The 16202-nt window shown below is 36.2% G+C and overlaps 1 protein-coding gene across 1 annotated transcript in view; it reads left to right on the forward strand.

The window, feature by feature from the left end:
* Nucleotides 1–15425, forward strand: part of LOC124170820 (serine palmitoyltransferase 1) — a 49206-nt gene extending 33781 nt beyond the window's left edge. Inside the window, exons 8-10 of the mRNA XM_046549795.1 lie at nt 5075–5186; nt 10604–10857; nt 14247–15425. Of these exons, the coding sequence (XP_046405751.1) occupies nt 5075–5186; nt 10604–10857; nt 14247–14411 (531 nt within the window). The 3' untranslated portion in view covers nt 14412–15425. The remainder of the gene's footprint in view (nt 1–5074; nt 5187–10603; nt 10858–14246) is intronic.
* Nucleotides 15426–16202: the final 777 nt, after the last annotated feature.

A 16202-nucleotide genomic window follows, 5' to 3' on the forward strand; every position in this document is an offset into this window, starting at 1 on the left:
AATCATGGAAGTCTAATTCAAGACTTGAATGATAAGGCAGTCCCTTTAAAATCAGGAATGGCTTAGTGCCATTAAATCGAAATACAAAAAGTGTCTGGTGTTGTTATCAGATATGGGGAAGCAAAATATTACGTGAAGATGAGTCACACTGCTTGTGAGTCGAAGGTCCCGGTGCTGAATTCGCAGAAGAATGCCGACAGAGAAGCTATACCCGGTAGATTCAATCTACTAATGCTAAAATTTCATGGGAAAATGCTATTTTAATGTGCAAAAATTATAAAGAGGGAAAATTGTTCTGGACTATTAATCATTTTTTATTCGTCACTGGTGGCATGACGGCAGTTGTGCGGTTATTTCAATAGCTCAATTAAAAAGTGATCTAAACAACAGAAAAATGTGAAATTACGAATACCCCGGGTCCTATGTGCTCCCTATTATCTATGGTATACTATTTGGAAGGTGGTAACCAACATCTGGGGTCATTAGCTCCATGAAGTAAGGGGTGGTGGGATAGGAACCCTATGTTGGCATTAGCTAGGCTGTAATGATAGGCCTGGTCCCTTTGGAACCTTAACGTCGCATCTGCTGGACAGAGTGGTGCACTGGAAGTGCCCTCCACATTACACTCAAGTAGGGATAGGGCCATCTCTGATAAGTTTCTGCTACTGCCAGGACTTGAACCCAGGCCCACAGGGTGTAAAGCCTTTGTGATGTACATATTAGCAAAATTTTGCTCCCTGTAATGGGGTTAATTTGGATGACAATCCTCAGATGTCTCATTTCTTCGATCTCCAATCTTTGTTTGTCTGCAGGTAGTGAAACGGATTTCCTGAAAACTGCTTTTAATGGGAATATTATTGAAAATTAACTTCTCTGCGAGCAATTTGTATCACCATTCTGAAATTTCTCCTGGGTAACAGAAGTAATCTTAGTGCCAGAAATGCTAGCGATTCAACCATGGGAAACATTGTTCAGGAATGCAACGTTGTTTTTCTTAAGGTAACACGTCATCTGTGGTGTTGCTTGTGAGAAAATAAGATTATTAGGCTTCATTTTCTAGCCTCCAAATGAGTTATTGAATCTGGGAAACATATATCTGACGCAATTGAAAAGGATTTCATACTCCTTTACTGTAAAACCTTGTATGTGAGACTGTTTCTGGTTCTGGTTTAAATCAGAACTATACTAAAGTGTATGACTAAGCGTTCTAAAAATAATGAGCAAGTGATATCCTGAAAACTATACTCCTCCTCAATACCAACTCTTGATTTTACACAGTGCCTATATTTCGGTCCCTCCAACTGCGTAAAATCAAAGTTTTACTGTATATGAGATATAAAACTGTCAAAGTTACTTCTCAGACTTCTTACATTTTGATGCACAATAAGCACCTCTTTTTTAGATTTAATTGAGTTAAGGCAATGAAGTCATTGAAAAAAATAAAGAAGGATATTTGCAGCTCGCTTAAGTCCTCCATGGTAGTCAATACAATGACTCGTTCCTTTTCCGCCTTCCTCATAAATATTTTCCCACCGCAAATCTAGAGGTAGGTATATCTTTTAGTTTTCTCAGCTTCTCTTGCAGCACTGAGGAGTCTACGGTGGCCAGGTCACAGGGATTTGTTAATGTAAATTGGTACGTCTGATGGTGGAATGTTGTCCAGGGTTAAATGACGCGTGGATAAATTTCTCTTAAGCCTGCGTTTAAGCTAATAAAGCCTCCTTGACGTGCGGACTGTTGAACCTCACATGTATGCTCCCAGGCTTGCCATTTTGCTAGGGCTTCAAGCGAAAGCAATAGTCAATATTACTCTTGCTTAACTCAAGGCCAAGCTCTGCTCCAATTTTACCTACAACACCAGTAAGGTTTTCACCATTAGTGAAGGGGACACTGTGAATTTCAACATTTTTTGATAGCATACCTTATCAACAATAGAATTTCCAGATCATTGTAGTGCACTTGAACCTCAGATAATTTTGTCCTAAGAAGAACATTTTCACTTGCCAAAGTTTCGATTTTCTCATAGCACTGGTCTATTTTCTTTGCCTGCGCTTCAATAATTTTAGCACATATCCGGGCTAATGATGGGGAGAGAATAATCGGAAAACACAAATAAAGCAAACTTTCACTATATTGTGTTGTTATGTTCATAATTTACGTACGGCAACCAATACATTATTATTATTATTTATGTTGTTACTCAGTTATTTTAGAGTGCTTACCAGATTCGTTGAGAGCTTTCTTTGCCAGTCCGCAGTCATGTTATTGGCGATAACATGGTTGCACTCGTATTATTACTGCTCCTTTTAAGACCTCGTTTCGAAAACCACGTGATCACGAATACTGAATAGTGGTTCGTTCAAATGCTTCAAAACACTGCGTGATGTCGGAGACTACACTTTCAGGCACCACGCCACGTTGTCGCATCTCACACAATATGCCTGGATTGCAACTGCTGCGGGATGTGTATCTGTGGTCACGGAGCGTGGTCGCACACTGCGAGTCTTGGAAAACAGGAACATGGGGCTCCCGTAACTGCAGCTAGCATGCGATTGCTTGTGTTTTACGAAGGGGATTATAATTGAAATAATAAATCCGGTGTATTCTAGCATTAAAATGGAGTAATTGCAGTGATTTTGCGTTCAGTTTTATTTTTTATGAAGATCACGTAAATATTGAGTGAGAGTGAAAATAATGCACCGTTTATCCGCAGCATGGACATACTGCAGCCGGATAATTGGGATGCTGTATTAATAAGGGGAGGGGAATTCAGATACAGTGAGTCCTCGTTCTACGTCACCCCGTTTAACGTCATTTCGCGATAACGTCACGAAAATTTTGAGACCATCATTCGTTTATCGCACCTTCGCTTCGCGATAACGTCAGGGCTTTTAAATTTCGTGCGAGAAAAAAACGCGAAGCGGCGGGCGTTGAAGGTTGTTCGTTTTGTGGGCGGTAATACGGGTAATACAGTCAGTCTAAACGAAGTGTAAAACGGTGTGTTTATTGTTAACTGTGATTACGGTTTTAGCAAATTTTCTGCAAAATGAATTCTTAGGTAGGTGCGCAAGATTATACTTGACATAATGGTTTTCGGGAACCTAAAAATTGATTTCAAGGAATTTTTCCGTGTAGAACTCGGGAGTTTTTGTCGTCACTTTTTTCGGCGTGTTCACTATAATTTTGGTTCCTGTAACTGCAACGATGTTTCAGCGATGATGATGCCCAGGCGACGCTCGCCCGGGCGACCACCATAGCGAAGCCGAAAAGCAAATGCGGGAAGATACAAAAATGGAGAAGGATTTACGTCACTGCTGATATTGTCGTCGATGAAGACAGGAACTCGTATTTATGCCATAGTTTGGCATTCCCATCGTAAAAAATGCCCCAGATATGATACGCTAAATTTTTTTCATGTAGGAATTGTGAGGTCCAGGACCCGATATTCACTTTTTACATTGTTTCTTATGGGATATTATGCTTCGATTTACGTCATTTCGTTTATACTCACATTTTTCAGGAACGGTAAGTGACGTTAAACGAGGACTCACTGTACTAGATTTTTTCATATAAAACTTAAAAAAATTACTGGAAAAATTGGTCATTGAGAGGTGAATATCACTTGATCATGCCAAAATTTCATTTTGTTGTTTAGGAGTTTTCGTAAAAGAGGAGTTAGTTCCTCGGGGTTTCTCACTACTGCTTTTACGTGGGCATTAGGTGGGACCAATAGCATTCGTTCGTTCAATATAGTTTTTCGTTTAGCAGGGGTTGTTAAGGCAGAGGTTTAACTATATTTTGTTATATGAAATGGAGAAGAAACTCGTTTACACACCTTTTAAAAAGCTAATTCATTTTTTTTTTCAAATTTGGAATGTGGTGCTACTGAATAATGATGAAGATAAAGTGGATCGACTGAGTGAATTATGAGGAATCGTATCACTTATCAAAAAGTCATCTTCACAGCAATCAGAGTAAAAAATTTGTGTTCTCTGCACCATTTTTATGCAGGATTAACAGCAAACTGCGGCACAAAATGTATTGAAATTGAGTTGAGTTGTTTTTTGCCTCAGAGTTGTGTTTTCTAGAGTATACTTCTTAATTCCATCTTATATACAAGTTATTGTTCTTCCAAGATGCCATATTTGATTCACAGTTAAAGCTTACAAATAATAAAAAGGCAGATGAAAAGCACATGAAAAAAAATGACTAAGCAACTGCATTTGAAAGTGTGTTACTAATTTTCCCGTTAATGCAAGATTGACCGAATCCCATGCTAATTTTTTCTCTTATTTCACTAGGTTCTGCAATTATTTTTTGTGAGCATCTGGGCACTGGAATTACATTCATTGTCATATGGGTGCTGAAATCTCATGCTAAGAGCTTCCTTTACAAAATTATTGAAGTCAATGGCGCATGCTTGGGACAGGGATCTAACTTAGGACAAAATTGGACTTAATGCTTTTTCAGGTTGGCTACCACGATGTAAACACAGGGAGTGCTCTGAGTGGTATCTATTGTTGCATAATCGCATTGTCTTCAAAGAGTAGTGTGCTGATTTATTTGATTTTTTTTCTTGAATTCATGTGCTTTTTGCAAGTAAATGTTGTTACTGTTAAATGTTAATAAAAATCCTAGTACAGTGGCCCAGGCTGGAGTATTTTAGCTGTAATATGGTATGGGGATTAGAAAACAAAGGTGTCCCAAGTAAGGGGCAGGCATTTTTAACTTGGGACAACAGAAAAAAAACCAAAAAGAATGGTGGGTTAACATTGCCTTATTTTTAAAGTGAAGCTCTTCAGATGTTTGGTTAACATTTCCGGTTTATTGTTAATTCCTACACTATTTTTATTTATGTTAGAACATGAAATCTTTCCCACGTATGGGCTACTGACTGCACTAATTTTTTCTGTTATCTTGCCTTAATGTCCATATTTACAAACACAAGTATTGTATTTTTGTATTTTTAATGGGTCATTTGATTGTTACTTGGGTTATGGCTGGTAGAATGTTTTCCTGGAATTGCCTAAGGATTTTTAACTCAAGTATTTGTTTTTATACTTCAATATTTTAGGTGGAAGAAGTGGACCTTCTCTCGAGTAGTTTGGAATGGTCGGTGGCATCAATCGGAGGATTTTGTGCTGGCTCTTCCTTCATTGTCGAGCATCAAAGACTTTCTGGCCTTGGTAAGTGAATTATCATTTCAATATGGATTATGTACCCAGTGAATCAACAATAACAAATTGATTATTTCAAAGGAAGATGAGTTGATTAGTGGTGGATGCACGCCCACTGACATGTGATTGCCACTAACTAGGTAGCAGCAGGATACAGAAATGAATTAGAAAATACAGGAAATAACATATGTTTGCTTTAACACATTCAGTGCAGAGCACTTCAATAGACGTAGTCCTGTCCAAGCCGAGATACGGAGCACGTCAATTGACATGCTCTGCTGGTCGGACGGGGGGGGGGGGGGGCTTTCTCCGCCTCCGTACGTGACTAATATTCACTTCTGAGTCTTCTGATTGTGTCCATGGCCTTCAGCAAGCTTCCTTCTTTCAACCCATGTGCACTGTTTGTAAATAGCAGTATTCGAACGGAAGTTATGGCGCGAAAACCTCTCTGTATTTTTCTTTCTTATTTTATCGGCCGACTCTGACGACATTAGTGAAAATTGGGCCTGCATTGAATGTGTTAATACTGTTTCCTTTTAGACAGTCTTGAACTTCCAGCATTAACTGAATTGGATTTGTGAGACCCATCAACTGCAACTAATAGGCCATTCAAACCTTAGGAAGTTTTTGGCGTTGCAAACAATGCCCCGCCATCTTTCTTGGTCTCACATCCAGCCAGCATCTATTTCCATTTGTCTCATGTTTTTCTAAATTTGGTGTTTCCAGTGTAGACATGGCCGTCCTGTAGGTCGCTTTCCTCTTGGTAGACCATCTGATACCACATTGTGTCCTCTTCTCTTCTTGTCACATGGCCTGCTCACCGTAGTCTTCTATTTTTAATGTGTGCTATTATATCTGGGTCTTTATAAAGTTCTTGTAGCACTTTGTTGGTTTGGATCCTCCACATTCCCTTATTCTTTATGGGGCCATAAATACATCTTAAAATTTTAAGTGATAGATCAGTCAGATAGTATCACTTATTATTTACATGAAAATAAGTGTTAATCGCACTCTCTAGAATTTTTGTGACTAAGGAGGTATATTTCGTATCAAATAACATCTTAAAATATTCTCGTTTTGCTTTGAAGTGACCTAAGGGAAAACAATTTTTGATTGCCTAGCTTTTGCCCTCTGAATTCATTTCAGTATCTAGTTGTCTTCCCATTTTAATGACCATCCGGCATCAACAACATCCATTTGAGGAACACTAACCTCTTGGCTGTTGCATGATGAAATCGAGGGTTGAAATCTTCCCAAAAACAGTAAGTCAACGTACGAACAAGATGCATTCCGAAATCTTGTTTGTAAGTTGATAAACCTATGCAATGCATCAAAAAGTGTGGTTATCCTGTGGAATTCAACACTGCATTGCAATTTTGCATTAACTCATGATTGCGACAAACTGATCTAGCTTGTGTAGCACTGCTTGAGCCAAAGAAAATTGTTTGTGTGCAGATACAGAGTTATGGCATTTACTGATATATCATATAAATAAAAAGTAAATTTCTAGGAATCCTTATGAGAATGAGTTAATACCTAAATTTTATTCACAATAATGAAAATGGTGATTAAAGAGTAATCATGAATAACTTTTTATGAGACGGAAGTCTCATTTTGCATACTAAATAGCTACCTTGTTTTAGCTTGTACTTCAATGATAAACAATTCTTCATGAACCACGAACCTCTTGACAAAGAGGAGCATGAATTGATTCATTTGTTTCATGTGTGTGAGTAATTCATATTGAATGATACATTAATGAACTTGATTTGGTTGTAATGTTGTACTGAATGGTCAAATAAGCAGAGAGTAGTTGTGGTGGAGTATTAATTGGCTCCCTGATGACCCCTTGATGGACCCTGCTCTTGTAGGGACTTTCAGTATTCTACTTATGGTATGAATGTAAAAATCCCAATATATGTAGCTATGCTTAATTTGGTATTTCTATCAACTTGTCATTTTTCTTATCACATTGTAAGTTGACTGCCTTATGAGGAGGAATTAACATTGAAACCATTGTAGATGGAGTGTATTTTCTAGAGTGGAATTAATGTTTTAGGGTTTTTAACCCGGCGGTAGTCGCGCCCATTTACCGAACATAAATGGTCGCGTGGGGTGTCTCTGACACCCCAAAAGATTTTCTTCAATTTCTGTCGAACAGTATATATTATTTAAAAATTTCACATCGCTACGCATCCTTTGTTTATTTAGAAATGGATACACTATATATTTCAAACCATAAATTCAACTTTTATTTTTTTAAGAAAATGTTTTTGAATACCCTATTTTCCAGTAGGCAGTCCCAGTTCCTCCGGAAAAAAATTGCCATTTTTTTGTTTCAGCCAAAGAGCACAGTTGAAATGTTGAGTTATAAATACGTGGCATATACTTTTGTAAACATCTATCACTGTATCTCATCATATTTTCAGCGTCGACCTCTATTTGCCTTACGTAAATACTAATAAATGTACTAAATTAATCTACTTATCGATATTGAATCGATTTCCCAAAATGTATTCTTGAGGAAAAATTTACGATGATATTACGGTCACTTATAACTATTGAAATACTCCTTTTACAAATTATATACAGCATTGGAAAGGTAAACTAACAAATATGTAGTCCTCAACAGAAGTTCACTTTCGTGCTATTGAAAAGTTTTATTGAATCTAAAGAATATAGAAAATAAATCATGTAAACTATTTATTTGCTTCTAATCACTTTTCAAAATTTTCAGGAAATGTGTACCACGCATTAGTTTCTAACACAGTTCACAGTATATTTTTGTTTTTATATCTGTTGGAAAAAAACACATCTTCCAACTTTTTTCTTTATTTCTCCTCATCCTTTTCTCAGGCTCATTTTACGCATATTCCCCTATTTTTTCGAGTCTCTGGAGATCGTGTTCAATATCGATCTAATTTTACTGTATGGAAAAGTTAACGATCGAGTTATCACACGAAGAAAACTTTTTTTGCAATTCCTTTTATGAATTGGAATACCTAGGTATAACAAATGCACTGATGTCAGCAGTGTTTGGCAAATGAAAGAAAATGGCCATGGACCATCTCCCGATGTTCTTGTTTGTATGATAGGTGCTGCCTATTTTGTCTAATGTGGCTGGACCTCCTTCAGTGCAGTTATAAAAGGTCAATATTTCCGGTATTCTTTTACTATCTGTTCGTCTTGGATTCATTGATAGAAATAGCTGAGAATTGTTGGCGAAAGAATTACATTCTTTGACCATTTTACGACGCAGGAAACTAGTGCTTTTTTCTTCCTAAACCAAAATAAGCTGCTATTTTCTTCTTTCTCTTACATATAAGACATTCAGTGCTAAATCTCTTTTATTTTTTGCGCACTCTTCCCGCAACCGTCAAATTATTGCTTGGAATTTCATCTGCTTGCGGAATATTATTGAACCAGTAGTTCAAATTATATTCCTCCCGTTTCTGTTTACAAAAGAAAACATTCGCTTTAACTCCTCTTTTGGACTGTTATCTACAAAAACTGGACACACTGGTTGCCATCCTGAGTAGGTACATCTTCAAATACAATCAAATTTGCCAATGCAAAAATGTTGATGCTACTTTTTGCGGAGTTGGAAGGTAAATATTGCCTATATGAACATCTTCTTTGAGAAGGAATCAATTGCTCATCAGCTTTTTCTCATGGCCCATTTCTAAAATGTTGCCGTGTTTTGCGAGCAAACATCTCAAATACATCTCTACTTGGTGCTAATTTACCACTTTTCATTTTCTCTACTCTAGCAGTCACGTTTCCGAAACGAAAAGATAAAGGGGAAAAGAGAAATATGTTATGGCTCATGGAGGAATAACATATTTCCACTCCTAATCCATTGTGGTTCCAAAACAATAAATCATTCAGTTACTGAGTTTTATTTGCCCTGATTAGCAGTAAAATACTATTCAGGAATTATTAGTCTTTCCTGTCTGTTTCACTATCTCTTTTACGAGAATAATTTTCAGTGACTTTCTCTACCTGAATATTAGTGCAATGTACAATTTTCTCTGCCATTCTTTCAATGAACATCATACGAAAACAAACCATTCGTGTTTTGAATAAATTTTTTTTTGCTAATATGTCCACTCCTCTCAGTAACACTGCTACAATTTTATGTTCTTACGTTTGGTCTTGATCCCTGCGTATTGCACGTTGCAACTCCATACTTTACAACGTACATAAGCTCCCTTCCCTTTTACAAAAGTTCATCATCTCTGCACTGTTGTTCAGTGTAAGTGTCATGCGCAGCTATACGACACCCATCTTATTTTTCATCAGAATCAATCTTCTTCCCTCAAATATTCATTCAAAAGACAAAGTCTCTTTCTTTTACTCTATAGGTAGCTGACATGTAGTATGAATTGAAAACGATGAATGTAAGTGTTATAAGGCCAACCTTCAATGGTAAATTCACAGAAACATGTAAATAATGATTTTTTTGAATAACTACTGCACCAACGTAATTGAACGAAGTCTTAAAAAAATCACTTCTAAAAAATCGCATTTTCTACAACAGTTGACGTCAGAAACAAATAATTCCTCCTCCTAATTTTCAATCAAAAGTCAAAATATATTAGCTTTTTCCTTTTTTCAGAAAGACTGCAGGAATCCATAGTGTACTGAATGAACGTGCTGTAAGTATCACATGATCGATTTTTCATGGCTCACTTCGAGAAAAATCACTGTAACATTATTAGAAATTACTTTCTATTTCTTTACATAAATTAAGGTAAAAATATACCAATACATAAATATTTATTTATGTAAACGTAAAAAGACAACATTCATGGCCAGTTTCAGAAAAAGTAGCTATAATATCTGATGAGAATGGATGAAAAACATTCGAGGCGACTATAAATACTAAGCGGCAAACCGTAACGAGAACGGTCGCGTGGGGTGTCTGGCGCACCCCACTCTGCAGAGCTTTGACAAAAGTAACTTTTCTTAAAAACTTGCATTGATTTTATAATAATCTTTTACATTTATCCTCAAAACGCTTAAAAAATCAGCTAGACGAGGTTACAGATCATTGCAGTCACAATTGCAAGAAAAAATGGCGCTTATATAAGGCTGGGGTGTCTGGGACACCCCACGCGACCACTGCCGGGTTAATGGCTATGCCTTTCAAGCAGTGTTAAAACAAAAAAAAAATAATAATGCTGTAAATATAGGTGCTTACAGATTGTGATGTTTAGTTCTCCTTCAACTTGATTGTGTATAGAAGCCATGTCATGCATTTTCAGAGGTACATGGACCAAAGCGGTGAAAAGATTTTTATTGATTCTTTAAATCTTAAACTTTAAAAACTTTGTTTAGCTGCTGAATTTTCCTTGGTCTTGAAAAAGTGGTATATCTTATTTTAAAGTATTGCTTTTATATTATGTCCTGTTATTTTATTATAGGATACTGCTTTTCTGCATCATTGCCTCCACTTTTGGCCTCCGCTGCTATAAAAGCATTGGATATCATGCGAGAGAATCCATCCCTGTTTTTGGATTTGAAGGGGAAATGTCACATGGTGCATAAAAGCTTAGGATCAATACAGGGATTGACCCTTGAAGGACATGAAGACTCCCCTGTGAAGCATCTATACCTTTCAGTGCCTTGTAAAACAAGAGAAGAGGAAACAGATAAGCTGTCATCTATTGTTGAATATGTAAGTTCGCGATTCAACTCCTGCTGGCCCAACGTATTTGAATTTTCCACACGTTTATTCAACCAAACCAATTTTCACACTTACTGCATCATTATCAAGGTTACAGTGCCAACAAGGGAGCTGTACCCTTGGTGATGGCACAGAAAGTGTCAAAACCATTTGGGTGGAATAAATGTTATGTGGAAAATTACTGAGTTGTTGTTACTCCCATTATCGTGTACATACATGTTGGTTTTCTCATATTGTTAATTTGGTTTCTTGGTGTATCATAGTGACCACTGATGTTTTGATGGATTGTTTTTTTTTGTTGGACAGGGAAAGATTTGCAAGTTTTCAGGATTGGGCTGTTTAACTTTTAAAATTATAAAGAATTGTGGCTACACATTTCAGTTACTTTGTATTGTAGCGAAATATTCTCTACTATTCTATGCAGTTACAGTTGGATTCTGATATAAGAATGGATATATAATGCTCTTGTGGCTGAGACTGGTTTTATTTATTGATGTTGTAATGAATTGAATTCAACAATAATGGGAATAAATATAAATTCAGCTATTTAATCTGTTCAAAGTAATGTAACAACGCCTCTCTTCATTACCTCTGGCAGTTTTGGGGAAAGGGCTGTTAAAGTAAGAGAACACATGTAACACTAACCAGAAAATGTCATTGGTGGTAGAGTAGACTGTATTACAAAGTTAACTGGACCAAACATTTGGAGGTTCGCATTAAAAAAACTTCTTATGAACATTTCTACTCAGAAACATCAAAAAAGGGAAATGGCAAAATTGATTTTGAACTCATGCTGACATTGAGAGCCATCCAGGGGCCATATTCTGTATTTCGTCGGTACCGCACCGGTCGGTTTCCCTTCCCAGCCCACCGACAGCACATCATTCCGTACCGACGACGGTTTCCATACCGACGACGGCAAATTCAGCAATTCAGTATGGTCGTCGGTATCAAACCAGTCGGTACGGTTCCCCCTCCTTCTCAAACAGGGAAAATCCGAATATATCCGAAGTTAGAAGTCATCTAACATGTCTCCACCAATGAAAGAAGGGTAAAAACAAGTGAAGACTCATTGGCACAGTTTGTTGTCGTCATTCTCAATCTTTTTATTTTCGGAAATTACGACTTATTGCTACATTAAGATAATCGATATTGGATAAGTTGTTAACAATGCTTATATAATGTGTGGTAGTAATGCTGAACCTACAGAATCGAAGGAAACAATATTATAATATCACAATATAGTTTGTAAGTGATGGAGATTGTTGTTGCTGGAATGAATTATTGAAACTATCCTTGAGATCGTAGTTTCTTTTAAATATTGGTTCTGTACATTGCTATTTATTCATGATTTGGTAGTATGGTTGTCATTAAGTAAGTTCCATCTGAATGTTATTAACGGAAGGTTATGCCATTGGCACCGTAGCAGACGAAAATAACATAGGTACCATGGAACGTGAACGTAGGATTCAAAAGCAAATGTAAATGTCATATTAGAGGAACAAGTTAGGAAATTGTTATAAAAATATGGAGCTGGGTGTAATTAAAAGAAGTGTAATGACGAGGAAGTAAAGAAATTGTGATTGGGTGAAATACATATGTTTAAGTTGCGCATTCCAAGTGAGAGAAAATGATAATATTGCGGCAAACCTTATACTTATTAACAAATATCTTCTTTTAGTTGGATTTTGCTCAGAAAGAATGCAGCTTATTCTTTTCGGTAGCTCAGCCTTTTATTTTTCTTTACTTTAGAAAGGCACGTAAACGAGAACAACAATGGTGATAACAAACTGTTTACAAACATCAACTGTTACTATATCTCCAACACTTTTATCGTCAAGGGAATCAATGGCTGACGATAAAATGAAATATAGTTGCCTGTTACCAATGAAAGAAAGTGATGCCGTTGTGGCAAACTTCATACTTAGATAAAAAGATCGTATTTCTATGCCGAGAGAAACACCAAATGATGATTGAGTGAAATAATAGTTGCTTTAGAGTGAGATAAAGTGATAACATTGTGGCAAAACTCATATTTAATCAAAAATATGTTTTTTATGTCAAAGGAGCAAATAAATGATGATAGAGAGAAATAAAGCCTATTACAAGCGAGTGAAAGTGGTAACATGAATGAGAGGAAGTCATTATATGTTAGCAAATCTCATGTTTATTAACCAATATCTTATATTTCTGTCAAGGTTATCAATATAGATGATGACACAGTGAATTATAGAGGCGTATTCGAAGGGGCAGAAAAAGATAACATTACAGCAAACCTCATTATTTACTTGGTGATGAGGTAAAAACAAAATAAAACGTACAATGCGCACCGGGGAGTTCATGAAACCCACTAGTCGGTGGCCGTACCGACACCTTTTTGCTGTCGGCACGGCTACCGACGATCTCCCGTCCTCACCTCGGTGCCGCACCGATCGGGTTCGTACAGAATCGCACCACTTCTTGCCGGGAGTTGGTGTGACGTCGCACCCGACAAATTGGTGCCACACCGATCGGTTTGGAGTCACAGAATACGGCCCCAGAAGGGAAGGCCTGAAGTAGAAAAGGATGCACAAGCTGAGTGGCTGATTTACAAAACGTTGTGTTGCATAATTTTCAGTACAACAATAAAATATGCACACTATGCTCATATTCAAATGAATTACCCTGATGGGATGAGGTGAAAAGATGACAGCATAGATAAATGAAAATAAATGGCCCATTAATAATTCATAAAATATCTGATCCCAATTGTAATTCATGAAAATAGTCAGTGATATCAGTTTAAAAAAGCTAATACTACAAACTGCAACAAAGTAAAAATTCAAAGCATAAGGCTTATGATCCTGAAAATTAATTGGTGTAAGTGGACTCTTTTTAAGTAATGAGATTTATTAGCATTTATCAAATGAGATTTCTTGAATTATTCACAGTCAGCTCTCATGTAACAGCCCCTATGAGGTACTGTAAAATCCCACTTCCTCGGTAATGAAGTGAACCTGTTTGAAGGGTAAAAGAATCGTTTGAATCTCTGAAAGAAAAGTCACATTTTTGTTTTTATTGTTGTTGCTTGTTTTATCCTTCGATTTGAAGGTGTTATGTTTTCCACCAGCAGCAATTCCAATCAAAGAGTTTTAAGGAATAGGAAATGAAACTTACATCAGTTGTGAGCATTAGGTTTCAGGAGTGCCTTTCTTTAAAACTTCGCTGAAATTGTAAATGATTCCCACCTCTTTTTTCTCTCAAAAATGAAGTTTGGTCCAGCTGTATTTGTGTTCTGTAGCTCTTGTTTAATGGCTATGTATAACATAATTTTTCTAAAATGTGTGTTTATATCAAATTTAGTAGTTTTACTTATTTATGTGTGCTTTTTTTTGTTTTAGGGGCTTAGATGTGGTGTTGCTCTTACTCTTCCATCATACCTGGAAGACAAGGAAGTCAAGCTACCCAGACCTAGCTTGCGTATTGCTGTAAATGTGTTGTTAACTGAGGAAGAGATCTTGAAAGTTAAGAATGTTATCATAAAAGCATGTGAAGACGTGTTATAGCTTCAGCTTTTATAATGGAGTATTTATGGCATTTAACTGAAGCTATTGTTCACATATGCATTTACTTGTTTAATTAAATCGCACATGTAAGTTAATATTTTCAACTAATAAGTTGATTGCCTATCAATGCTGTGATGTTGATGTTCACATCGTAATCATTATATTGAGGTTCACAGTAGTATGTCAACTTCTTTACACTCATTGTTTATTATGGTGTCATAATTGTAATTATTTATATGCCTTCATGCTGATATGTTTTGGTAGATATCATTCTACAAATCATTATTTCAAGAAAGTTAGTTACTTTTTGTGAGACTTGATGTTTCTGATGGGCACTGAATTAATTGATCTGTGTTTTGTTTCAAATTTACAAAGTTTAGTATTAGCCTTGCTCTCCTTTTCAATTTGCTTTTGAGTTTTTTAAAATTTGTCTAAAAAAGTGGGGTGTTTTAATTTTTAACTTAATTTTATATTTCCATGTTAATGGTAGTATATTTTTTATGCACAATGATGAGCATTGATGCAGTTCTCTTCTAATTCTTTTTATAATCTTGTTTACAATATTCAATGGTAATTGTTCCATGTGCTTTGCATTTGAACCTGATAAGTTACCTTGTTAGATAAATATCTGGAGTAAAGTGCCTTGGACCATTTCTGAGGAGAGGAATCCTTTTCATATATGCCACCCTGTGTTGTTGGAAAAGCTGTGCTGTATTAAATTTGGAAGGTTGCCCTCTCATGGATTTCTGTAAATGAGGTGTGGATATTCAACAATATCGTGGGGGTTGGCAAGGTAGTAATTTATGTAGAGTAATCAAAAGTAAAAGATAATAAGGTATTCTTTTCCCCCTTAAACCCTATCAGAATATTTTATATTATGTATTTGCAGTTATTTCATCTTCCTTTACTTCCTCCCATTTCCTGAAATTTAGTCTCAAATCTGCTGCTGTTTCCACCACTGTTTTTAAAGAATTAGTTGTAGAAATAAAACATGATAGTTTTTCTAAAGAGTAATATTTCGATGCTGTGATTTTGGTCAATTTGTTGGACAGCTTGAATCACTAGTTTGTGATGATATCATAATATATGGCATCATTCAGTTTCCATTACCATTTTGTGGTAATCATCCATCCATACTGTGAAAAATGTGTCTGGTGATGCATTCCTTGGAACTTATTTTTTGTTTTGAAACTGTAAAAGCCATTTTGTCTTTTTATTGCTAAAATTGAAATAAAAAAATTCTTGTTTTAAGTTTTCATTCAATGAGGTGAGTAAACTGAATTGGAACATTGTGATTCACGAAGTAATTCAAATGAGAGGAACAGGAAGCTCTAATGGAATTTATGGTGAATGGAAACTAAGTTTGTGTTAGATTAAGTGACTGTTTATCACACTTATAATTAAAATTTTCTTCAAGATTTTTGAAACAATGAATTACTCAAGGGAATTTTAATATGCCTACATAATTAGAGACATGTTTGAACTCATCAGGGCTCAGAGCATGAATTTATTCTGAATTGGAATGAATCCACAATTTTCCAATTTAAATTATTGATGGCTTCTTCTGCATCAGCAGCCTTTTCGTGAAGTATGTAAGTGGGTGATAACTATGAAATTTGAAATAGGGAAGAGATGGGAGTATTTCTTTAAACGTCAATGTGTAGAAAGAATATATAGGTGGGTATAATGCTTCATTGGAAGACATGATATAGGAATAAATTTGGGTAGATGTGCTTGCTAAGCATTATGACCTAATGGTCTGTGCCCCTGCGGCTAGGGGGCTGAGGAATA

Source organism: Ischnura elegans, chromosome X (assembly GCF_921293095.1).
Source record: "Ischnura elegans chromosome X, ioIscEleg1.1, whole genome shotgun sequence".
NCBI lineage: Eukaryota > Metazoa > Arthropoda > Insecta > Odonata > Coenagrionidae > Ischnura > Ischnura elegans.